This window comes from Podarcis cretensis, assembly GCF_951804945.1.
Source record: "Podarcis cretensis genome assembly, chromosome: 4".
In the NCBI taxonomy this organism is placed as follows: Eukaryota; Metazoa; Chordata; class Lepidosauria; order Squamata; family Lacertidae; genus Podarcis; species Podarcis cretensis.
The window spans coordinates 62713804-62739547 of record NC_137173.1 but is presented as its reverse complement, the minus strand read 5'-3'; the positions used below and the strand labels follow the sequence as shown (position 1 = coordinate 62739547).

The 25744-nt window shown below is 40.8% G+C and overlaps 2 protein-coding genes across 10 annotated transcripts in view; both read left to right on the top strand.

The window, feature by feature from the left end:
- GK (glycerol kinase) overlaps positions 1 to 3049 on the top strand; it is a gene marked incomplete at its 3' end in the record, with an annotated part of 40234 nt that extends 37185 nt beyond the window's left edge. For both annotated transcript variants that reach the window (XM_079972273.1, XM_079972272.1), the window contains one exon: positions 316 to 3049. In XM_079972273.1, coding sequence (XP_079828399.1) covers positions 316 to 329 — 14 coding nt within the window. The remainder of the gene's footprint in view (positions 1 to 315) is intronic.
- A 935-nt stretch (positions 3050 to 3984) lies between these two features.
- Positions 3985 to 25744, top strand: part of LOC307213968 (uncharacterized protein) — a 47151-nt gene continuing 25391 nt past the window's right edge. For 3 of the 8 annotated variants that reach the window (XR_013837783.1, XM_079972262.1, XM_079972256.1), the window contains exons 1-3: positions 8026 to 8255; positions 22757 to 23479; positions 23812 to 23930. Coding sequence is in view for 7 of the 8 variants with exons in the window: in XM_079972262.1 (XP_079828388.1) it covers positions 22801 to 23479; positions 23812 to 23930 (798 nt within the window). In the remaining variant the exon portion in view is untranslated. The other 5 variants (XM_079972257.1, XM_079972261.1, XM_079972259.1 and 2 more) reach the window with 5 other exon arrangements.

The window sequence follows — 25744 nt, the reverse complement described above, 5'->3', positions numbered from 1 at the left end:
GCCACTGGATTTTGCCTCTGAATATCAGACCCATCTTTTGTATTCTTTACTACAATCAAATCTTGAGGCTATGTTCCAAAAGATTTGACAGGGACTGGACTAAGGCCTAATTGTTCTTTGTATTGTGTTTGCCTCTCTCTACAGAGGTGATACCCATATGAAGACTTTTCTCTTCTTTCTCCACACACACCCCCAAAAAAGAGAAAGAGAGAACTGCCTTTAGCTAAACCTCTCCTCAAAAAGTAATCATAAACATTGCATTTTTTTTTTTCAGCAAGAAGTATTCAACACCTGACAATATGTTTTCTATTTAAGGTAATTGCAAATGAGGCTCCTTAATGGATTTCCAGGAGATTGCAGCATCCGAAGAGAATCTGGTGCTCTCTTCCAATATCATGGGATTGTTTTGACTTGGTTAATTGTCAAAATAACATGAATATATAGGAGAGGACTTGAACGTGGAATGAGGAACACACACAACATTGCTGCCCCATGTTCCCTACTTAAATGTACACTGGGATGCAAACCTTTTGTTAACTTCCTCCACCATCATCACCTGTTTTATACATTTCGACATGGGAAATTGCCACAAAGAAAAGGGTTGTATTATTGTCAACTGTACGGTTCAAAAACTTGGCACAGTATGCACATCTGTAAAGTCATGATGGCTTTTTCCATTTCCTAGAAAATTGCCCATAATGGTGTCTGTCAGTGCTATCTCTGTAGTGACCAATGGAGCAACGCCTGTCTGTATCATCATCAGTTTAGACTCTTCCAATACTGAAGCGGTTAATGGTGCTTTTTCCTTACACTAAAACCCGAATAACTGATTTATTCTCTTCTGTTCATGTGCATTGTCCATCAGTAATGAGGACCCTAAATCCTGAAAGTGCCACAAGGTAATTAACAAGATTATTTTTCCAAACGTGTATTTCAGATTTAAATATATGCGCTTTCACCTATACATTAGCAAGCCAGAGACCTAGGCAGCAAAGAAGCTCCACATGCAAAGTACTACGTTAATGTGTAAAGATACAGATTAAATAGTTTTGGAGGCACTTGTTATGTTTTCTTTGGGCAGCAGGTGCAGTCCAAATGAACCTTTCTATTGTCTGGATGTGTTGGAGCTGGTGGTGTAGGAATGGGAAAGTTCAGGACCAAAGGTTGTCTCTTAGCATAGCCACATTCTGGACAGTGGCAATTTTGCATCTTGGGTGCAAGTGTAGGTTTTTAGGCATCAAAGCAAAAGCAGTACTTGCTAGCAAATAATGTCAAAGCTAAACTGACACATTTTCAAGTGATCCATTCTACAGTCTTTGGAGGGAATTGTTTCTTTTCTTAAAAAAATATATCAGTAGAAACACCTGTCAGCTCACAACCTGGTTCCCTTTTCCGCCTTTACCATCATTGCCACCACCATCCTATTTTTCTCTGTATCCCTTTTGCTGAAATTGGAATGCTGTAAAGTAACAGAATAATGGAGTGGGAACTATATTAGAAAAGGCAAGCAAGGACAAATACCCCCTTCAAATCTTGACTGTAACAGGGTTTCATCAAAGGCCACTCTGGTCCTCCCAGATATGTCCCCCACATTATCTTTTTTTTTTCCTGCTTCCAATGCTGCCTGTAGCTGGAAGGAGTTTTGATTTCCACATCTCTGAAATGAATTGGACATAAGAACGTGTTGGATCCAGTCTGCCTTGTCCTTTGAGATGCCTCAGATTGCTGGAATGTACCCAAAAATGGCAGCAAAAAGTAGCTCCTATGTGGATAAATGGCATAGCTTACTCCCTGCTATAAAATCTCATGCAAAAGATTATTTTTGGTAAATAAAGAGGGCTTGGTGTAATCTTAACATGAAATTGCCTGATTTGAAAGTTTGATGTGTATTTCTAAGTATGTGCACTTAGGAGCCAAAGGGAATGTGCATGCTCAAATGGTTTCCATGTGTGTCTCATGTGACTTTGTCTTCACTCTTACAGAATATTTGTGTTTGATCACTTGGGAAATAACATTAAGCATTGGAAATTCAAAGGATTTTAGGTCTTTATAGGACACTTAATATCAATGCCTTTTCATTAAGTGCAATGAAAATCTGAAACAATGGTCTCTGAAGCTGCAGCACATTCTGCACTTGGTGTAAATTCTATAATACTCTTGACAACGTTGTCCCTTAAATGTAGATTGGGTTTTAAATGTTTCAGCATGTTGATAAATGTAATGACAAAAGCAATTTGGAATATTGGTTTGTGTCAGAACTTCTGTACATGTGAACTTGGTAGTAGGATATGTAAAACTCCACGTCTTAGCCTTATAACTTGCACAGGCACAGTGTAGCTTGGACCGTATTTGGCAAGCCAAGGCTTTCCCCTGCTAGCACAGGGGACAGCCTTGTTCTCTTACAATGTATTCTGCTTATTTCCATGAGCTTAGCTTTCAGAGGAAAGTGGGAGGGGAGAGCTTGCAGGGGGCAGGTGTTTGGCAGGCTGAATAAACTGTATTTTTTCCTAGGAAGCCAATGGAATGGACACAGACCTAGGGTGTTAAGTGTGTGATAACATTGGGTTTCAAAGATATGAGTTAAGTGCCAAATACTAACCCCTTTTTCCAAACAAATGATGAAACAGCAAACCATAAAAGAACCTGGAAATCACTTGTTTCTTGAGCTGCCTTCATATGTGTTTGGCTGATGCTTTGTTAAACAATGTGTGATGGGCAGTTTCAACTACAGTTTCTGGGGGGTATATAGGACATTAAATTATTTTTGTGAGATTGTAATTACAGTTGCAATTTTGTAAAATGTACTTAATTCTTTTTTTTCTACAAAATAGAATTAAATTAACTGTTCACTTTTTGTGAATGGATTCTTGTGATTTTTTCCCCTATATATTGTGACACCTTCAAATTTAAATGGGCACATGGAAAGTATGTAACAGCAACACTGGCTGGTTTTGCACTGCTGAGAATACATGTGACTTAAAATGACCTAAATCTTGTTTGCAATTATGTTTGCAATGGAAGCCACGAATAAATTTAAAATGAAATCTGATTCAAGTGTGTAAATGCTTTAATGTTTGTTTGTTTGTTTGTTTGTTTGTTTGTGGGAAACAAGCAAATTCTACTTCACAAAATCTCATCCTGGGATTCTGTTTTTCTTGCCTGAAAGCACGGGTAAGCAAATTAAGGCCCAGGTGCTGGATCTGGCCCAATCGCCTTCTAAATCCGGCCCATGGAATGTCATGTTTTTACATGAGTAGAATGTGTGCTTTTATTTAAAATGCATCTCTGGGTTATTTGTGGGGCATAGGAATTCGTTCATTATTTTTTTCAAAATATAGTCTGGCCCCCCCACAAGGTCTGAGGAACAGTGGACCGGCTCCCTGCTAAGAAAAGTTTGCTGACCCCTGACTTAAAGTAACATGTCATGTTAACTTGTAAATCGATTTTGTTTGTTTGTTTTCTTACCTAGCATTTCCAGAACTAAGATGGCAGCATGCCACCTCCGGTACATCAGAGTGTAGTAGCCATTCACTCCCCGCCCCCCCCCCCCGGTATATGATATGTCTTGCATATCTAGTTCAATAAGTTATAAATCAAAGAATTATAGCAGCACCATTAACATATTTTTAAAATAAGAAATATATTTGCTTGAATTGTTGCATTTCTATCTTAATAAGTTATTGGAAAACTTCCAGTCAGTTACTAACTGGTGGTATTTAAAGTACAATCTTAATGCCTATTTTCTTGGGTGTAAGTTTTATTGTATCCAGTGGTAATTACTCCATATTAAGTGTCTTTTGTTGGTCAAGTATATAACCTATAAGTCTGGTTAAACCCCATGGAGCTCACCTCTGAGTAAACATGTGCGGGATTGTGCTGTTAAACTGTAAACCACTATAGTACTGGCAAGTGTGCAAGCTCTTCTCTATATTTTATTTGTTTCGCTTCCAAACCACAACTCTTGAAATTCTCTTGAAATTGCACTTGAAATTCTCCACAGGTATAGTATCGTCACCTCAAAGTGAGGATTACAGACTTCAAAGAAATCGGCAAAAAACAGTTAAAACTGAAAGGTTCGTGAAATGGTAGGAGATGGTTTCATGGGCAAAGGATAGCCTAGCTGCTATATGCCCCTTGTCTTTTCAAAAGTGTCTGACTGCTCCTGTGTTACAGCTGGGTAAGAACCAGCCTGAAGACTAGTGTATTTAAATAATAAGAAAACTTGAACATCACAAGCTTTTATGGAGATAGGAAACAGATTCCCAGTCTTGACTGCTAGCTTGTTTTTTGGCTTTTGTGCTACAAGCCTGTGGTGAGCAGGTGCATTTACTGATAAGACTCTATGGATTCTCTTTGTTTTGATTTATGACTCTTTGTTGAGGTGGTGGTAGTTTTCTTCCTACTTGGCCTGTACCAAACAGGGTTTAATAAAACTGCATATATGACTTAGTTTTCCAGAGTGGAGTGGGGCGGGGGGAACTAGAAAATTTGTCACCAAACCTTTCAAGCTATTAAGGAAATACTTTTGTTGTTAAAACTCCTATTTGATCAGCTGTGGAATTAGTCTTCTGAGGCTCACATAGCACATGTTGTTATTTGAACAAACTGTGTTTTGCACAAAATCATTTGCACAGATGTTTATTTCTAGTAGCTGCAACTGTGCTTTGCTTCCTTGATAGCATTTTCCAGTACTGCTTGAATTAGCCCTGAGTAAATGTCATAAGCAACTTTTCTCTTTTCATGTAAATGAGCATGTGCACAAACTATTCCATAATATAATGAGCCTTGGTTGCTCTGCAAGTTCTTTTTTTAATTTTGTTTTGAAAGACCCAACACATTATATTTTCTGCATGAAAGAATCGAGTTTTATAAGCAGCATTGTGTAAGCTGGAAATTACCAGATGTTTATAATTAAGATGAAAAAAACATTTATATTTTCCATGTAAAACCTAATTAAATGCCTTGCCATCAGAAGCTCTCTCACTATACTTCAGAAGCAGTGTATGAAATGTGATTCCCCTGACTGCTCTCCCAACACCCAGGCTTGTCTTTTAGCTAAAAAGGGGCAGGTGTCTCATAAAATAATTAAAAATTGGTACATCACCATTTGGCTCAAAAAGAATAAAATACAATTGCCAACTGTTTAAACACATTAAGAATAAAATGCCAAGATTCAATTTCTCTTAGTGGCCAGTTCCAGTTTCTTACAAATATACTCTTTAAAATGCTCAAAAATCAGCATAATGGGAGCAGGTACCTTTAGCTGAGTTAGATAGCTCTTCAGTGTTTCATCTGGAAGATTCTACTTTTTTTAAAAGAAGAAGACCTGCTTCTGTTGGAGTAATAGTGTTTGGTACTTTTAAAAACAAGTTTTTATCTTTTCAACTCTGCTGTATTAGAGAACCCTAGATCTCAAGCCTTCATCTATTCATAATAGTAACTGGTTATTCCCCCACACTTTCCTGTCCCATGTCGCCCCCTCCACCCCTAAGCTATTTCATAAAAACAATTGCTCATATTAAATTCAGGTCTGCATCCGTTCAAAAGCAGCTAGAGGAAATATGAAAATGAAGTAGGGAGAAAGAAAATGGAGCATGGTTAGATGGAAGCTTGTAATAATGCCTTATTCTATGCTGCTTTCTACTTGTTAAAACTTCTGCACACACCTGAATTCTCTGGGAATGGTATTGTTACATGCCACCACAAGCAGTGCACAATTCCAGGTATCCAGGTGCTTACCCATGGTTCATGTTTCCTTTGGAAATGAGGCACAGTGGTGTCTTTATGATACATGGTTTATTTACACATATATACAATCTGAGCCTATGATTGAGGGGTTCAAAGCATTACACTCCAATAGGTTCTTGCTTCTCCTAAGGTGGTAGCCCAGGATTCAAACTCTCAGCCCACATTGTGCCCTGACCTCATATTGTCGCTGCAGACTGAAACCTCTTTTCCCTAGCTCACATCAGGCGGAAATATAATCCTAAACCTATTACTACTGGCCTTTGTCACTGCTAACTAACACAGAGCTCAGGAAGGGGTGAATCGCACAGTGAGATCAAGTTAATTAAGAATGCTTAACTTTGGTTGAAGTGCATTCACAAATAGTTTCTTAGAAATATGGACATGTAAAGGTTTATACTTGAGACACAGATATGGCTGGATTCTATATCTCAACAGAAAAAAAACATTATTATTCTAAGCAGATTCTATATTTGTTCTTAGGAATCATTTTAAACACTGCAGAACTACATGCAAAAAATGTATGACTCCCAAAACCAGAAGAAAGTTCTAATTGAATGTATTTATCAAATTACCAAGTAATTGTACTGCTGCATGAGTTTTAATTAAAATACATTTCTCTGCATAAAAATATAAAGGATTAAGTGGGACCTTATAATTAAATCTCTATGGAGTAATTGTAATAGAAAATGCCAATGTTTAACTTGCATTAATTGTTTAATACAGCTTGGCCTCACCTTCTTGGCAAAGTTAGTTGATGGAGAAGGAACATTATTTAGGAGTGGCATAAAGAAAAATAATGCTGCAACTGAAGCTTCTTTCTGAAGGAATAGCTATTATTCATTCACTTCACACTGAGCAGCTGATTAACAAAATATATTACCCCTGTTTTGAGAGAAATGAAGGTAATGTGCTCTCAGCAGTAGGCAGCAGCTGTACTGTAATAATAATAAACTTGAACATGGTGATATCATTGACTGCAAGTTATTTACAGATGTGATGAAATGAATTATTGTAGAGAACTGAAACTTGACAAATCCTATGCATTTCTGAATTAAACAAATGTGGGTATGAGATGTGAAATTCAAGGGAGAGGAAGGAAAGAAGACAAGGTACAACTGGTGGTCCATAGTAAACCAGTGCTCTGATTTTCAAGCAAATGGATCTATATAATCAGTCTACATGTTAGAAAATTTATTAGCTTTATTGCATTTATGGAAGGTCACCACATATGCTGCCAGCTGAGTCATAAGATGTTTATCCACCATGAGTGGCCTTAGAAGCCAGTTAAATTGTCTGTCAAATTCCAAAGGACTTGGAACACAATTTAATACAACATTAACGTCTGCAAATCTCAAGGTGTCCTAAACCATATTTATGTCACTGATGAGCTCTGAACAAAAGATTGTGACTTTAAAACAGGACCAAATCATTTGACAGAGCATAAATGACAGTGCTAGTGAGCCTTTTCTTAGGAAGACATCATGGAGACCAATAAGCTTCAGAGCCAAAGTGTATTGACTGCCTTTCAGTTCAGGCATCCTGGGCAGGTTCCATTTTCATTTACAGATTATGTGTGTCTTTACTGATGCAAAATAATAAATGAGTCAGCACTGTATATCCTCACTGCTAAAAATACATTCAAAGTTACCCATCTGACCTCATTTCAGGTGGTGTTTTGGAGTAGGGGGAAAGTCAAGCCAAATCTGCTAATCTGCTTCTATAACGCTACTAAGGAAAATGAAACTCGGTCAATGAAGAAAACAAATCAAATATATTAGCCAATCACGAAATGATGCCATGACAAGAATTCAAACAATAAGACTGGATAAAAACACCTAATGTACAAATAATCTCAGTAATTGCAGGACTAAACCATTCTTGGGTCATATGTGTGGAAGGCATTTGAGTAAACGGTTTCTGAAATCCATTTTTACACATAGGATGTGACGGTTCTCCTTAACGTTGGGTTGTATTTTTTAAATTTTTGCTTGGTAACCTTATGAGGGCGCTTAAGACTATGCAGAGACTCTTCCTCCGAATAACCTCTGCAGAAGCATCTCTCCGGTGATGCGTTTCCTCGTGTGCGAGAAAGCTAACAAAAAACAAAAAAAAAACCAACCACCGCCATTGGGGCAGTAGCTGTTTTTGTGAAGAGCAGCGAGGAGCTTTTGTGAAAAGCCGGCGAAGCGGGCATTATTATTAGCTTGGCCCCCGGCCATCCCGAGGGAGCGCGTGCGAGCAGGGAGGCGCAGGCTGCGTCGCCACAGCAGGTGAACAAGCCGCCTCGGCCTTTCCTTCCAGCCAAGGGGAACTGGGGGCTAAGCCATGATGCTTTCAAAAAGCCGCCAGCCTGAGCGGCGAGAAAAGCAAGCGCCGACCTGCTTTTGTCCTTCGGTATAGCAGCAGCTCGGCACCGGCCCTGGTCTTTCCTCCTCCTCCCCGGGCGTCAGGCCGCGCGCGCCGCAAAAGGCGCATCAAAATGGGGAGAGTTGGAGGAAAATCAGAGGGTGAGTAGAGAGGGTCGCCGCCAGGAGCCTCCCAGAGTAAAAAAAGGCGGGAAGGGAGAAGGTGGCGGAGAAATGGGGAAACCGACAGAGCAATCCTCGGCTTGTTTACTGGGAAGGAAGGAAGGGGGCGTTTTCGGAGGGGCTTTGCTCCCGTGTAAATGGAGACGAGATTGCAGGCTCGGGCTTCCGTGCTCTGCCTCGCTAGCTAATTCGCGGGTTGCTCTCAGACGCGGCAGGACTGGATGCGGTAGGAAAACCAGCTCAGCGAGAGGAAATAGCCCTTCCCCTCACTCGAAAGCTGCAGCTTCCCGCGAGGAGGGGGCGAAGCAGGTCGGCGACTCCCCTGCGATCCTTGCCGAAGCATTAATGGCGCAGGGAGTTATGGGGTGGGAGCGGAGCGGAGGGTTTAATGCGGCAGCAATAGCGAACGAGAATGGTCACGGTGATTTCCTCTGCGTCTAACAGCTTCATACCTGGTTGCATTGAGGGTATTAGTATTATTATACTCCTCTTCCAGGTTGTATTTGATGCAGTAATTATAATGAAAGCCTCTTCGGGTCCCCTAAACACATTATCCACAAGGTGGCTCCTTGCATTTTGTATCTCTCTTTAAAAAAAGAAAAAAAAGTTGTGCGAACATCCTAGCAAGTTAAAAACCGTGTAGCCAGCAGGATTGACAACACAGTATTCAAATGCACCTGCCAGCGTAATAACTTTGTGCTGCAAAGAAATGGTAGCTCTTAAAGTGGGGTTTGGGGTGTATGTTTTTTTAGGGATGTTGAAATTTTGGTTTGGCTGCTGGGTTTCCCTCTTGTTGGGGTGGCACTTAGCGTGCTTAGAAGGATGTTTCTCTGCTATTGCTGAATGGTTCTGAGCCCAAATGGAGTAATTGGAGTGCTTGATGTTAAAGGAGAACATAAATACAGCAGGCATTGTGGAAACCTGGTAGAATGAAGGGTGAGATATGGTCATCTCTAGATAAAAATGCTATATAGCAGTGGCGACTTAACTTTTTTCGGCTTCAAAGCCGCATTCACTGTATGCCAGCCCTCTGAGGGCCACATGGCACTGGTGGGCATGGCCAAAGCAAAAGTGGGTGTTGTTAAAGCAGGCATTGCCACCCCATCCACCCCCCCCATCTCACAAACAGCATATGCACTTGCCACAGATACCACACACAGAGAGATCTGAGGGGGGCATTCAAAAGGCTTTCTTCCCTGCCCAGTGCGCACTACCCCTTCTTGCAAGGGGGGGGTATACTGGGTTAGAGAGGTGAGGGACTTTTATCCAGCGGTGGGGGGGGGTGGCTGCAAGGATTGCCAGTAAACGGGGTCAAGGATGACCAACCATCACAATGGCTTAGTGTGCCTGATCTGGGCTGCAGATTTGCTATGTCTGCTTTACAAGAAGGATAGGGGAGGGAGTGGTGTCACTCTATAGTTCAAGGATATAGTGTCAAGCAAATGGAGAGGAATCTCAGTTTTACTTTACCTTTACCCTGTTTTTCATGTAATTATCTCCTAAAACATCTCACATCAATTAAAAAACAGACAGGCGCAGTGCCATCTGGCTTACAAAGAAGCACAAGAGAAGTGAAAAGCAAAGGTAGAGGAGATATATCAGTTCTTTGAGGCCTAAACAAAGAGATGAGCAGGCATTTATATCCATTGGGGCCAGGATGATCTTCCCTTGAAGGCATCATTGCTTCAGTTGGCAGCTCTTTTTTTCTTTTCTTTTTTGACCAGCTGATGGAGCCAGCACGCCCTTTCCCCCATGCTTCTGCACAAACATGTAACTAAAATGATTAAGGGGGCGGATGGAGCAAAGAGCAGCTCCTCTTTGCAGAATGGTTACAAAGTTTGGGCTTTTTAGATTAGAAAATATTAAAGCAATGTATAAAATCAGGCACCATCTGGAAATCCATTCGCATAATTATAGAATCTGATATTATCCAATGGTTCCAGATGCTGGAAGATTCAGGACAAGACCCAAGGAAGTACATCATTGCATAGCACGTAATTAAGCTATGGACATAGCGATGCCACCAACTAGGATGACTTTAACAGGGGATTAGACAAATTCGTGAACTATATACTGCATCCGGTATCAAAAGCAGTATGCCTCTAAAAGACCAGTTACTGAGGAACACCAGCAGGCGGGTGCTATTGTACGTATGTGCTGCTGGTGGGCTTCTCATAGGTGTTTGGTTGGTCATTTTAGGAAGACAACGCTAGGCTGAACGGGCGTCTAGTCTGATCCCACTGGATTCTTCTTCTGTCTGAACAAAATAGAGTGAAACATAAAAAGTATATATAGACATCTGTTCACAGTTTGGGAATGACATTGCTGGCTGACATTTATTGGGTGTGTGGGTGTTTGTGTTAGTCTTTTCCCTCTTATTTTGATTCTCCAAAGTAGATTTTGGAAGGAAATTTCAGAAAGCCATTTTTATTCTCTTAAATACATAAAGAATTCTACAAATAACCCATACCTTCCTAATTGCCCTCTGCTATCCAGTGCCATTATAATCAATGTGAGTTTTGTTTGTTAATTAATTAATTAATTAATTAATTTCTATACTGCCCTCCATCTGAGTATCACAGGATGGTTTACAATATAAAATCACAAAAATACATGTTGACTACCCAGGGAAGTATTCATTCAGCCAATGACGGCTGTAAAGCTGTGCTTTGATTCTGATTTCATCACACCCTGGATTTCAAAATATATTGAATGTCATATTTGTCCATGATTTATGATGTCTTAACAAGTTTGTAAAAGGGACGCAGGTGGCGCTGTGGGTTAAAGCCTCAGCGCCTAGGACTTGCCGATCGAAAGGTCGGCGGTTCGAATCCCTGCGGCGGGGTGCGCTCCCGCTGCTCGGTCCCAGCGCCTGCCAACCTAGCAGTTCGAAAGCACCTCCGGGTGCAAGTAGATAAATAGGGACCGCTTACCAGCGGGAAGGTAAACGGCGTTTCCGTGTGCGGCTGTGGCTCGCCAGAGCAGCGATGTCACGCTGGCCACGTGACCCGGAAGTGTCTCCGGACAGCGCTGGCCCCTGGCCTCTTAAGTGAGATGGGCGCACAACCCCAGAGTCTGTCAAGACTGGCCCGTACGGGCAGGGGTACCTTTACCTTTACCTTTAACAAGTTTGTATGGCTTCTGACTAGATTTACAGTAAGCTTCTTTATCAGTTTCTGTCAAATTGCGATGTGAATTTAAAATTCAATATGGGAATTACGAAAAGTGATTAAGGAAAGCAGTCCCAAGCCAGTACCAAATAATGTGGCAAACTACTGGTGAGAGACAATTCTGATGAGCTTATTACTATTCTTAGCCCTGATTAGCCCACAGTAATAATCCACTAGCACCAATTGAACTCTTCCAGTAAAACCTTCTGTATGGGTGTTGATGCCAAAGCATATTACAGTAAATGGGATTTTCAGCATTCCTTTCTATGCATAGGTGCCAACTCCCAGGGGGCAAGGTCCCTTCAGCCCCCCCCCCCCCGAAATATTTGAGGAGGCCAGGGCCTCACAAATTTGATAGGCATTCATTGCCATTCAAATGGTGTGCATGCACTGTGTCATGTGGTCGATTATGCAAGGTGGTGCTTACCTGCCCCCCCCCCGTCCCCCAGTATTTTATTTCTGTGGGATGATGTTTGCTTGTTATTAAGAAGTCTGAGAAAGACCTCCTACACAGTTTTGAATAATTAAACATTACTGCTACCACACTAATTTAGAAGCCTTTTCAGCTGCAATAATATAAATAAACAGCCTGAAATCCAGGTCACTAAATAATCAATATGACTTTTTAAACTTTGGACAGCTCTGCACACACAAGCCGCACCTCCAACCTCCCTAGGTATGCTTCTCTTTTAGATGTCTGCAGAGGTCTGTTTTGTTATAAAGCTACTCATGGCCAGAGCTCTGCCTTATCAGGGATTCCAGTTATGGGGAGGTTTCTAAGTGTGTTCAGCCAAAAATGCTTGGAAATCCTTGCATGCAAGCTTCAGCCTCCACCTGCAATCTAAGGCATTGCATGTTCAGATTCTAATATCTGCTTCAATATCTGAAGCAATATGTGGATATACTTGAAAAACTAGATGAGATTTTGATTTTAAGAAAGGTTTCAGAGGTAATAAATGTTTCAGAGGCTTTAAATGCTAGGAGGCTTTAAATCAATAATGGGAGAGACAGCAAAATAATTCTATAGCTGTCAAGTAGATGGTCAAATGCTCTATGCAAAGGGACCACAAACTGCTCATTGGAGAACTAAAAATTGCTTTTAAAAAATGTTTATATTGGGGAAAATGAAAGCAAAAGGAAGAAAATAAACATTCAGGTAACCTCCTGTATAACTATTCCAATGGAATGAAAATTCTGTGCACTGTTTAAAGGAAAAGCACTTCAGATTGCTTAGCAACAATCATCTAATTTCTCCCTCTTACGTACAGAGTGGATATATGTGTACACTATATAGTGGTTTCTGGAAAGTGAACATCTTCCAGCTCAGTACATTTTTCATATCCTGTTAAATAAGTTCTATTTTTAAACTTTCATTAAGCAAATCTATAATCCACTCGCATTCATATCTCCACAGAATAAAGCATAAAAAGAAATATGAATATGTGTAGGCAGCTGCCTTAGGTACTGTAACCAGGGATAATGCCTTTGTTTGCCTCAGAATTCTGAAATATATGCCAAATTAAAACCCAGGCCCCTAAATCCAGATTTATCTTTTTTCTTGGTGAATTCTTCTCCAATATGTGTGCTGCTTTGTTGGAGAAGGTTTCAGTGTGTAAATATTAATTGATGACTTGAATAATTTACTGAACATATGGCAAGCCTATGGGCATACTGAGAATTACCTGATCCATTGCATTGTTCAATATGTGCGGCATATGAAATTGAGCTGTCAGATATTGTTTAATTAACCTTCACTTCCTTTTTTTCACTTCAAAACATATTTATCCCTCAGGCCTTTGGTTCTGTTACAGTTTTGTCACCTCCTGACTTCGTTTTATGTGTTTTTTTCCTTATTCTTCTCTTGTGTCATACATCACTGCAGATAGATGAGCATTGTGTTACAACCAGCTTCTGCAGGTGCAACCTTTTAGATTACACAGAAGTCTTTGTCAGTAAGAATGGAAAGAAGGTTACCGTAATTCTCAATATGTATATTGCATATCTGCTGCTTTTAGATGATGTGAATAATAAATATACCCAAATTCCTTCTCCTGGTCATAACAAGATCCCAATTCTCCAGAAAGTTTCATTTTGCATGGAGAAAAAAACATTTTATATCATTGTTCTTTTTCTTTACAAACCTCTCATTAAGGGCTTTCACTGTGTTAATTTATATCTGAGGAAGCTTTTAAGTTTTCCTTCTCTCATTCATGTTCTGAAAGCATACAGTTGAATCCTATAGATGCCTTCTACTCACAGATAAGTCCCTTGGAGTTTAATGGGACTTTCTTACATATACAGTCATACCTCGGGTTAAAGTTGCTTCAGGTTGAGTGTTTTCAGGTTGCGTTCCAAGGCGACTCAGAAGTAACGGAACGGGTCACTTCCGGGTTTTACCACCCGCGCATGCGATCAAAATGACGTCATGCGCAGAAGCGGTGAATCGCGACCCGCGCACGTGCAGACATGGGTTGCGTTCTGCTCAGGATGCGAACGGGGCTCCGGAACGGATCCCGTTCGCATCCAGAGGTACCACTGTATATAGAATTGCAGTGTACCATAGCTCCGCCCTCAAATTTAAATCTTGCTTTTAAAAACACTATTTTAAAAATTATGCAGAATTTGGACCAATGAGCTTGAATATTCAGAACATTTTTAATTCCCCAAAACTGAGAAGACCCTTTCATAAGTCTTTAATATCCAAAAAAGGGAACAGACTCTCCAGTATCGTACTCTCTAATGTATGAAAGCAGAGTTTCTAATGTGGCTAACAGAGAGCTAACTACTAACAAAATAATTAGCATGACAGTTGCAAACTGTAGGCTAGAACCATAGTTAACCTTTAGCTCATCTAGAATTGTGTGATTTGATACCTGCCCGGAATGAATTTAAAACATGTGCAATATAAGTAACCTTGCAGTAGGTATAAGTTGAAAATTGCCTTTTTCATTCTCTTGGGCAGAAAAAGGCACAAAATGGAAAAAGCACTGACTTTTGGCTGAGAATGAAGAATGCAAGCACACTGTGACTGCCCTCCTGATTCTCTTCCTTTAGCCACAGCTTGAAGTTACATTCACCTGACATTATATATGACACTGGGCCCAGGAAAAGTGAGTGTAGTTTGCCCACAATGCCTTGGTGGGCCAAACACTGAGCCCTGGTGGGCATAATTAGATCCATGGGCCAAAGTTTTCCCACAGCTGTTGAAAACCATGGGTGGGTATCATAGCTGTCAAGTGTCCCTTATTTGAAGGGACAGTTCTTTATTCCAGCGCCATGTCCTGCTGCTGTCCCTTATTGACGGATGTCCTTTAAATGTCACTTAAATGATATCCCTTAAATTTCAAAGGAAGCAGCTCCTCTCCCTCCCTCCCTCCCTGCCGGCCAGGGAGGAGGGAGGCTCCAACTGTGTTTCTTGGCTGTGTTGCTCACCCAATAAGAAGTCTAAGAACGACTGGGGGGTGGAGCTTGCATGCCTTGTGTGTGGCTAGTTAATGCAAGCTGAGGGGGGTTTTGAATGTTGGACGCCATTATGGTGCACGTACTGCTGCAAACTTTGCAGTGCAAAGCCAGGCCGGGGAGCCATCTTAAGTTGAGGCTGCATAGGCCTTGTGGTGCCTGTGATTCAGATTCTATTCAGTTGAACCTCTGGTTACAAAGTTGGTTGGAGAGTGTTCTCGAAGCTACCCAGCATGAGTTTGACCAGACTGCCGGAGGACAGGAAGACTGGAGTGCCTGGAACAGGTGAGGCTGCAGGTCCCTTATTTTGGCTGCTAGTCCCTTGTCTTCAAGGCTGCTGGTCCCTTATTTTCAAATCTGTAAGTTGACAGCTATGGTGGGTATTGTGGTCACATTTGTACACAAAGTGCAAGCATGCAAACTTCCCTTTCCTGATATGTACAGAAGGTTTTTTTTCCAGTGGGTGCTTATTAGTTCCTGTGGTAGTTTATACTTATCAGTGACAGCTGGTCTCTGTTGGGCCTAGTGATTTCTATTGAAGAATAATCCTAGCATGTAGAAGTTTTACTCAACAGTGGATGGTAATATCTTTCCTTAGAAATTAGTCAGAAATCATATGCACTATTTCACAAAATGAACAAAGACTGCAGCCTTCTACTCTCTTATCTGAGGGTAGTAAGCCTTATTGAACTCAATGGAGGTTACTTCTGAGTAGGCTCAGTAAATTTATCTGTACCTGTTTGTTGAAGGTGGGAGGGGGGAAGAGTTACATTTCTGCATTTTGTTTCCCTCTGACATCACTGTTCACAATAAGAATCTGGTAAATTCTGAGGTGATGATAATATTAATGATCACCCAACATTTATATAACATGGATATCTATGCTTACAGTATCAGAGACAGTAGACCTTGCTCCCTCTTTTTCTAGATACACCTACGCTTTTAAGAGCTGCGGGAGAAGCAGATACTCAACATACACCTTACCCAAGAATGGAAATTTTGGAGTCTGCTGCCCTCAAAGTCTATGAAAATGCTTCATTCTATAAGTCAATATGAAAAGCGCACTACATTTTCAACAGCCAAACTAAATTGTAACCACATATTAGTAAAAATAATAATAGGGCTGCTACTGCAGGTTGTGTTGTTGTTGTTGTTGTTGTTATTAAATTTAATTTATATACAGCCCTATACCCACAGGTCTCAGGGCAGTTCACAGGATAACAGATTTCACAGACTGTAAACACTGAAAAGATTCTTGCCTTGTTAGCTCTCAAAACATGTTTCTGCAGCCTACAAAGAAACAATTACCAGTGCACAGGCTCAGAACAGCAAAAGCATAATTCTTGTGACTGGCTCTGGGGGGCTGCTGTAGGTCCACCCTGACACCTTTGTTAATCTGACATGTCTTGATATGCTAATTGTGTGTCCTGATTGGGTAGTGCTGCCATCCAAGAGGAAGATAGAAATCTGGCCAAATTGAGGATCTAGCAGCCCTGGTAAAATGTGCCCCAACCTGGAGACAAGAGGTGGAGACCTGCTTGCTTAGCAGTGCTTTGTGACTAGCTGCGCAGAAAGGCAATTTCCCCTTGGAATTGTTTCTGTCTTTGCAGTGAGCTAGGCAATCACCTCTCTGCACAGCCACGTACAAGGTATAGATTTATGGTCTTTAAAGGGAATTTTGGGGGACAGATTTTGGTGGGACAGTGCACTAGTAGCCCTGTTTGAGAAACCGCTCCTTAGACATTCGATTTAAAGCATGCTTATGAGTATAACAAAGAATCAGAAACCACAATTAACATACATTCTTCATTTCCCGCAGTGGGCTCTGCAACCTTCTGTAGTCAATTTTGTTCTGTATTTTCCCATAACAGCCAGTAGCATTGTTAAACTGTTTGTGATAAATAGCTCCAGATGCTTTTAAATTAAAAGGACATTTTAGTTAAGCCTCTTCGGGGAGCAGTAAAAAAAAAAAAAGAACTGCATTTTACTTATTTGTCCTGTCACTACTACTTCCAGATGGCCTCGTCAACATCTGCTGCAATTGAGACATTTCACTGCAATAAAGATTAAATAGCTGTGTTGAATGCCATTCTCTGAGGTTCAAGACTCTCTGCGTTTCTGGTAAATTCTATGCAAAATACAGAAAACGTGATACTTCAGAGTATAGTGAAAGGGTTTTGTGTGTCACAATTTATCCATGACATCTTTCTACATGATTAATTTGCTGCGTGTACAACTGATGTTGTGTGCACTAGCTGTGGCAATCATATGTTATGTTTCAAAGACTGAGGAAGGAAAATAAGCATGTCTCCCATCCTCTCCCCCAAGGAAAGGGAGAGAGCAAGGAAGGGGAAAGTCCCCCACCAACACAGCGCCTCCCCCCCCCCCAGTATGCAGCCAGGAGCAGCAAGGAAGGGAGCGGCTTATATTCAGATTTTTTTCCTTCCCCCCTCCCTCCAATTTTAAAGGTGTTGCTTATATTCAGGTGCGGCTTATATTTGGGCCAATACGGTATATATAAACCCACCCACACCAACACACCCCAAAGAGCCTTACAAATGACAAGTCAGTGGGGTTAATCCTCTACCAGTCATACTCAGATTATACTTCAACTTTTCCTTCATATCCACTTCAAATCATAGTCCCAAATATAAACTTTGGTGCCCTCTAAAATGTAACTATTTTAGTCTATTCCTCTTCCACTGGTGCGTGCAAACTTCAAAAGTGGTCTTTAATGGCAGCCTCCTGTTTCTTTATTATGATCTCCCTTTGGAGAGTAATTTCGACTACATTTTCTGTAGCTGATGAAGAGGCCACTGTATGAAATACTCAACCTCATGGTTTTTATTTACCGGTATTTGTTCTAAGTTAGGATTGACTGTCTTGAGTGCATTTTCTTTGGTATACCACATTCATTTTGAATGCCTGTTCTCAGGCCTGCCTGATTTAAATATTTCCTTTATTGTTGGTTGTTTTAATGCTGTTGTTACCCCGGCTTGGGATATGAATATAAATAGCTAACTATATAGATAGATGTCCCTATTTGAGTCAAAATGCTTCAGAAGTTGGTTGGGGCAAGGATAATGCATCGGTAGCCTTATGTTGCTAAGAAATGCACTGTAAACAGAAAAAAAACTGTTGAATTACTACTTCTTCAAAGCTGAAAATTATCCATTTCCCCACTGCCTTATAACAGATTACTAGGAATACAAGGCTGATAGATCAGCATCTTTGTCCTGATTGACATTATTCCAGACAGGCTTGATGCCTGCCCCAAGTGGTTTCTGCTTTCCTACTACAAGTATTTAGTCTCTCTTTAAAGGGAAAATCATCTATCACCATGGATCCAGTATAATTTCCCTGCTGAGGAAAGTAATAAATTTGATTACCACAAGCTTTGCGACACCTTCCTGTTTATGGCTTTTCTTGAACCTCAAGGGAGTCCATGACTTTCACATGCCCATGGTGTCTGCACAAGGTTTTGCTTGTGTGCTCAAAGGGTATGATCTGAAGACACCTGAGGTTACTGCTTTGCTGGAGCTAAGCAGGGTTGGGTCGGGACTGCAGATAAAGGTGAATTCCATGTTGTAGATCTTTAGGAAGGGGATTGAAAATAAAACTGCTAATATTATAATGCTTTTACATTTGGAATACTGTGTACACATCTGGTCACCTCGTCACAAAAAAAAAAAGATATAGAAATGGAAAGGCTTCAGAAATGGGCAACCGAAATGATCAAGGGATTGGAGCACCTACCCTTTGAGAAAATGTTACAAAATTTGGGGCTTTTTCCTTTAGGAAAAAGGCAATCAGTGCATGATAGAGACTTCTTCACACAGGACATAGTTAAAGTATGGAATTTGCTTCCACAAGATGTAGTCATGGCCACTAACAGTATCGGCTTTGAAAGAGGATCATGGGCATTCATGTGCAATGGTTGTTAGCTATGATGACTGTGTTCTACCTGTGTTTGATCAATGGTTACTAGCTATCTCCACCTCCAACTGTTGAGGCAGTAAGTCTCTGAATATCAGTTGCTGGAAATCACAAGTGGGGAGACTGGAGTTGCAGTCAGGTCCTGCTTGTGGGTTTCCTATATGTTGGATGCACTGGGAATATGGAGCTGGGGGGTCCTTGGGCCCGATCCAGAAGGCCTCTTCTTATGTTCTTGTGAAAGGCAGGATATAAATGCAAGAAAAACAAACAAACCCTACAAGCACAACCTGATCCACAGAGAGCAACGGTCTTAAAAAGATATGCAGTGTTTCTTTTCTCATAAACAGCTTGCCATCAGTATGTACATTCAGAAGCAAAGATCAGGAGCACTGAGGGGGGAAAAACACATCCAAGATTATTGCTGCGACCATACAGCCCTGACTCAGTTCCAAAGCTATCTGATCTGTGTAAGGCTCCACTGTTATGACAGTCAATACAAATGTAATAATCACAACTTCCCCGCCAAGTCATACAGGGAATTGTGGTGAGATGCTGATAATTCTTTTTAAAGGCCCTCACAGAACTACAAGTCCCATGGTTCACAGGAAAGGGGGGGGATGGCTAGTATAATTATGTCCTCAAAATTGTTGTGGGGAGAGGGGACTGATACTTGCACACCTGGGCTATATCTCTTCTTATACCTGTAATCTCAAACCCACCATAATTAATGGCAAGTCAACTAGCTTGCAAGCATTGTTGTATCTGATAACATAGGTTGTTGCTTGTGAGAGGAGAGCCCATGCTGCTATACACCATTAAATCTCTGAGCTGTCGTTTTTGCTACTTGAAACCCAGAAGCTAGAACACTGGTATAACTTTCCTGATCCTCTGGGTAAGAACCCCTCTCCCCTAACATTCATTCCATTGGGAAACACTGTGCTCTCAACTTTTAAATTGGCAATAACTGCTACAAGCATTTTAATGCATTGAGACAGTGTAAAATTAGAAATGGGCTTTAAAACACAATTCTGCAGATCCACAGTACGAAAGATATATGCCATGTAGAACAAATATTTTTCATTCTTTTGTATCTTCAATTAATTCACTATATAGAAATATTATTCTACACAAAACAAAACTAGAAACTAGTTCTTAGGTTGGGCTTTTATTTCATAGGGTAGTGTTGTTACAGAACAGACCCTTTTGAAATTAATGTACCTAATTTAGTCATGTTCGTTAATTTCAGTGGGTCTGTACTGAACCCATAATAAGTATTCCAACTGAATAATTGAGGAGGTAAACGCAAGATGAACAACATTTATTCCCATTCATAAGGGAATATTCCACATTAGGTAAGGTAGTAGGGTGATAACAACCAATCTAAACAGCCATTAAAAGTTGCCTATGAAAGATTGGGAAAGATTGGGGGCGCAAGGAGAAGGGGACGAAAGAGGACCACATGGTTGGACAGTGTTCTCGAAGCTACTAACATGAGTTTGACCAAATTGTGGGAGGCAGTGGAAGACAGGAGTGCCTGGCGTGCTCTGGTCCATGGGGTCACGAAGAGTCGGACACGACTAAACAACTAAACAACAACAACAACATGAAAGTCACAGCTTTTCTGGCATAGCCCTTGTTCTAGTTATAACCTCCAATTAAAAAATGAATACCGTAATTTTCTCTCTATAACACATTTCTTCTAAAAAGTAAGGGGAAATGTCTGTGCGTGTTATTGAGCGAATGTGTGGTCCCTGGAGCCGACTGGCCCGAGTGCAGAGGCAAAAATCAGGCAAAAATCAGATCATGCGGAGGAGGGAAAGCTGTAGAGAGGAAGCTGCTGCTTTCCTGCATTCTGCCTCGGGGTCTTACTGCCCACCCTCTTCTGTTTTTGGTTGCTGTGTTTGCTCAAACGCAACAAAGAGCAGGGAAATCCCCTGCCCTCCTGGCAAGCAGAGGGGAAAGGAAAGGATCGCGTCCTTCCTTCTAATTCCTTCCTAGTCACACTGCACGCAGGCTCCAGCCCACCTGGCTCAGGTTCCGTCGTCTAGGAGCGCAGCCAACAGGCACCTCTCCATGCTGTTGCTGCTGCGTCCAGCATTCTAGGGACTTGCAGGCAGCCGTAAAACATGCAGGTGGGAGAGAGAGAGAGAGGGCTGGCTTGGGTGGGTGGGGGGAAACTTTTGCCTTCCTTTCCTCCCTCCCGTTAAACCCCTCTCCTGCATTGTTAGCAAGCTGCACACCTCTCTCGTGCTCTTTGTCCCTTCTGTGTTTTTCCTTCCCTCCCCACTTAAAACGTGGTTACAAAGCATGGATCCACATGGATCCTCAGGATCTTTGCATTGGGTCACCCCAAATTCACCATCAGATCACATAGCATGTCCATGGCTACAGCCTGCACCAAAAAAATCACGCACCCACCGTTGCCTGGGGCCACAATGGTGCAAAAACGTGGTTACAAAGCACAGATCCACATGGATTCTCAGGATTTTTGCATTGGGCTACCCCAAACTCACCGTCAAATCACATGTCTGTGGCCACAGCATGAAGCACAAAAATGATACATCCACTGTTTCATTCAGATTTTTTTTTCTTGTTTTCCTCCTCTAAAAACTATGTGTTATGGTCAGGTGCGTGTTATAGAGCAAAAAATACGGTATTTAGTTATTATTTTGTTTCACACAATTAACCTCTGTGTTGAAAACACAGCATGAAATAAGTGTTCTAATGCTGAGATAATACTCTATGGGATATTAAATATTAAACTTCAATATTTCACCACAGAAAAGTATGCACTCCAACTGGATGTGTCTTTGCTGTCCATAATACTAAGCTTCATTAATTCTTTTAATTTACAGTAACATTCCCAAACGCACTTTAAAACGAGCATGAACAGTTACTGCATGCTCATAAAAAATGCTCTTAATGTATATTAAGAAATAATTGCATAGACACAAATCATTAACAGTTAAGTCTTACTAAATATGTTTTAATATTACCACTCTCAGTTAATTTACACTGTCTTATTAAGTTGAGATAGCTACATTTAATGGCAGCTAATGTGTTTTCAGATACTACCTAATTATAACCTTAAAAATAACACTTGCCCACCAAGCCACATTGTAAGCAGTTCCCTGGTTGTGACATTTACTTGCATTTTGAAGGAAGGGCTATAACCTCTGGCGGCAGCAGCAGCGTCCTTAGTGCCTGCATTCATTCCATGGGGCATCATGCCCCAGCCTTTGTCAGCAGATAGCAAAAATAGCAGTTTCTAGCTGATTCAGTAGCTTCTGCCATACTTTCAGGGCAGATGCTGTCCCATGGCTACAGTGATGATGTACCGTTTAATATTCACATGAAACATAATCAAGCATAGAAATGGAAAAACCCAATGAAAGTGACGAGTGGGGTGCTGTGGGGTTCTCTCCTGGGCCCATCATTGATCAACAGCTTTATAAATGACTTGGACAAAGGAATTGAGATGCTCATCAATTTGCAGATGACTCCAACCTAGGAAGAGTAGCTAATGCCACAGAAGACAGAATTGGGATTCAACATTAATTTTATTTATTTATTTAATAAAATAAATAAAACATCAGCATGAGAAGGACATAAATATCCAATGGGAGATTAACAGATTAAAGGCACCCTCCTAAGACTAAAGAGGAAGAAAACTATTTTGAGAAGGAGTTTTACAATCTCTGTAGCAGCAAGTTAATGGAATTAGTCAGGAAGAGTGAAACATATTTCCCTTACATTTTTCCATATATTGTTTAATAATACGCAAGCATAAAAACGCAATAGCAAGAAGCAGAGCAATTTCCCCACTTTTTCAAGATGCACAGTATGTCTGAAATATGTTTTGTATCTTTTAATGTCTGTGGGTTTGTTTTGTTCATTTTTACTCTTTCTTGTTAGGGTTCGCAAAGAGCCATCAGAGTTGATGGGATCTGACGGTTACAATGGAGGCAACATCAAACACAACCACAGAAAACTCTGATCTTGTGAAGGGAGGTCATCTAGAGACAGATGATTGGTTGGCTTCTCCGAGAACTATCAGCGATGCTGAAGATGAAGCTACTGCGAGGGAGAACATTCACACTGACACTGAAAAAGAACCAGTAATGAAAGAGCCACTTGTGCTGATAACAGATTGGGATCCACGGGCTTTACCTAGCCAGGAGGAAGAATCCCTGAGACGCTCACGGTGTAGGTTAGGAGGCTCTGCTGATAGCATATTATCTTTAACTTCTTCCCATTCTCTCCTACCTCTTGAATGGAAAATTTTGAGATCTAGCCAATCAGAGAGCACACTGGCACATTTTTCTGATGCCACTCTAGAAAACACAGAAGGAGGACATAAAGATTCATCAGACAATAACCAAGATGTTGTGGATGATATAATTGGAGATGAAGTTGCTTTCAAAGTATGTACTCATATGCTCAACCATAGTTTAGGTACTGCTTACACTGCAGATTCCAGGACAGCCTTTCCCGTAACACACAATGGATCACCCAGACCTAAAGATGCAAACTACTCAAAGAAAACTTCAGATAGTTCGCAGTGCAAATATATACTGCACCCAAGAACAGAAAAGTTTCCAGATGTTGGAATGCAAGTTAATCAAGCACATAATTCAGGTAACTAGGACGATCATGGGTGGGTGATGGTTGTGACCCGGCGCGGTGGCTCCTTCACACACAACCCATCCACCTGGCCGCCATGGTGCATTCTGGGGTCCCACCAGACCCAGATTTGAATTCTGAACCAATCTACATTGGCTGCCGGGGGGGGGGGGGCAGGGAGCAGACCTTGCTGCCATAGTCTCCACTCAGGTCTGCTCCCAGAACATTTAAGCAGGCCAGCTCATAACTCAGGTAACTAGGACAATTAACTAGGTTCTTTGAATGAATGAATGAATGAATGAACGAACGATTCAGTGGTGTAATGTTCTTCACGTGTCCTTTTTCAGCAGCTGATAGAAAAGATTCAAGTTTGACTGACCAGCTTTGGACAGCTGCTGCATCAGCAAATAACTTACATAATATCGCCGTGTCAAATGGTTGGGAAGGCAATTCTTATCATCACAAGGTATTAAAAAAAAATATTTTCTTTAGTGTCATATAAATTCAAATGTTACATATGTTTCTGGACTTTATGCATATTAACTCCTAAGCACATAAGAGTCGTGCCAAATCATGCCAAAGATCCATCATAGCATCCTGTTTTCATAATGGCGAACCAGATGCCCATGGGATGCTGCAAAGATGTCCCAAGAGCACTCTTCCCATGGGTGATTCCCAGCAACTGGTATTCAGAGTCAGATTGCTTCCAATAGTGGAGGAATAAACATAGCCATCATGGCAAGTAGCCTTTGACAGCCTTATTGCCCATTCATCTGTTCCCTTTTAAAGCAACTCACGTTGTTGGCCATCATTACCTCTTGTGGGAGTGAATTCGACAGTTTAATTATGTTATATTCCAACATTCAGCTTCATGGGATAAACTTGGAACATGAAGGTTTGGATATGGTGGTTCAGCTTCTTTACTAATCATTAGTATCCAAACTATATATACGTGGAAAGGGCTCATCCTGTAACCTTGGTAGTGCAAGACATTCATAATAGAAAAACTGACAGTCAGGAAAGAAGGCATAAAGTTCCTGGCATATGAAATGAAATTAAAAAACAAAAAATATCTCCCTCCAAAAAAAAAACTCCAGAGAGGTGACATAAAAAAAAAAGAATATACTTGACTTTCTTTTCTTAAGATGTGTGTTTGGGAGGATCGATTGTGAACTAGTAATTTATTTGAAAATGATAGGTTTGCCTCTAGTTTGGCTGGCCCAAATACATCTCATATACCACAGTTCAATAAGCAATGTGTGAGGATAGTATGCTTTGGTTAATGACAATGGACGCTGTATTCAGCCTATAATTAGCAGCCCCAGCTATTGCATGATATGGTCGATTTATAACCCGCCTTCTAGGTATCTGCAGATAGTTAAAGTCTTTAAAAAGAAATCCATGGAAACCCATAAAATATGGCATAAAATGAGGAAAATATTTGTAAAATAAATGTTGCTATGATTGTTTATATGTGATAGTTTTGATTACATGCAGACAGGAAGGGTCACAAAAGATTTTTTTGAAGTCTGAATGGTATATGTAAAACTTCCAAAAAGCAGCACTGGTGATGGTAGCGGGGAGAAGGAAGAAATTCCAGGTGTTTGAACATCTTTCTACAAGCTCCAGTTCTTCCTCCTTTTTTCCATTGTTTTCTTTGCATTGGACACGCTAAACCAGGCTGCTGCTGCAGCAGCTGCTCAAGCTGTGCCTCTTGACAATAGCCTTGCCTTCTGGCCTGATGATGGTTAGATTCTCAACACAAAAGCTCTTTTCTGATGTAAATAGAGGGCAGTGACATTACACAAGGATTGTTGGGGATGCTGGATGTGGAATCATGAAAGCCGGTCAACCAGACAAAACGGCAGAGGTAAAATGGTAAAGTGCTGTTAAATTAAGTTTTTCTTTTTATAAAATATGAATAGAGCCATCATCAAGCACTAAACAAAAGCTAATGCTTCATGGTAGCAACATATTTAAAATAACCCTTTCTCTGTGATAAAACATTTCAGTCAATGTCTGAAGCACAAAATATATGCTCATGCTTATGTGAAGAATCCAAATCTTCCAAATCATGATTGTCTGCCACTACCGTTGTTTTCTTTTTAAAGAAACTAAAGTATTTTTTGCTGGTTTCACCGATGCAAGATTTAGGAGCTCTTTGTATAATGCAGACTTCATGGATTTTTGTCTGAATGTATATAACTGTTTGGTGTTTTAAAGATTTTGCATTTCTCTGCTCTTTTTCTCATTTTGAGCACACTTACATTGTAGCACTCT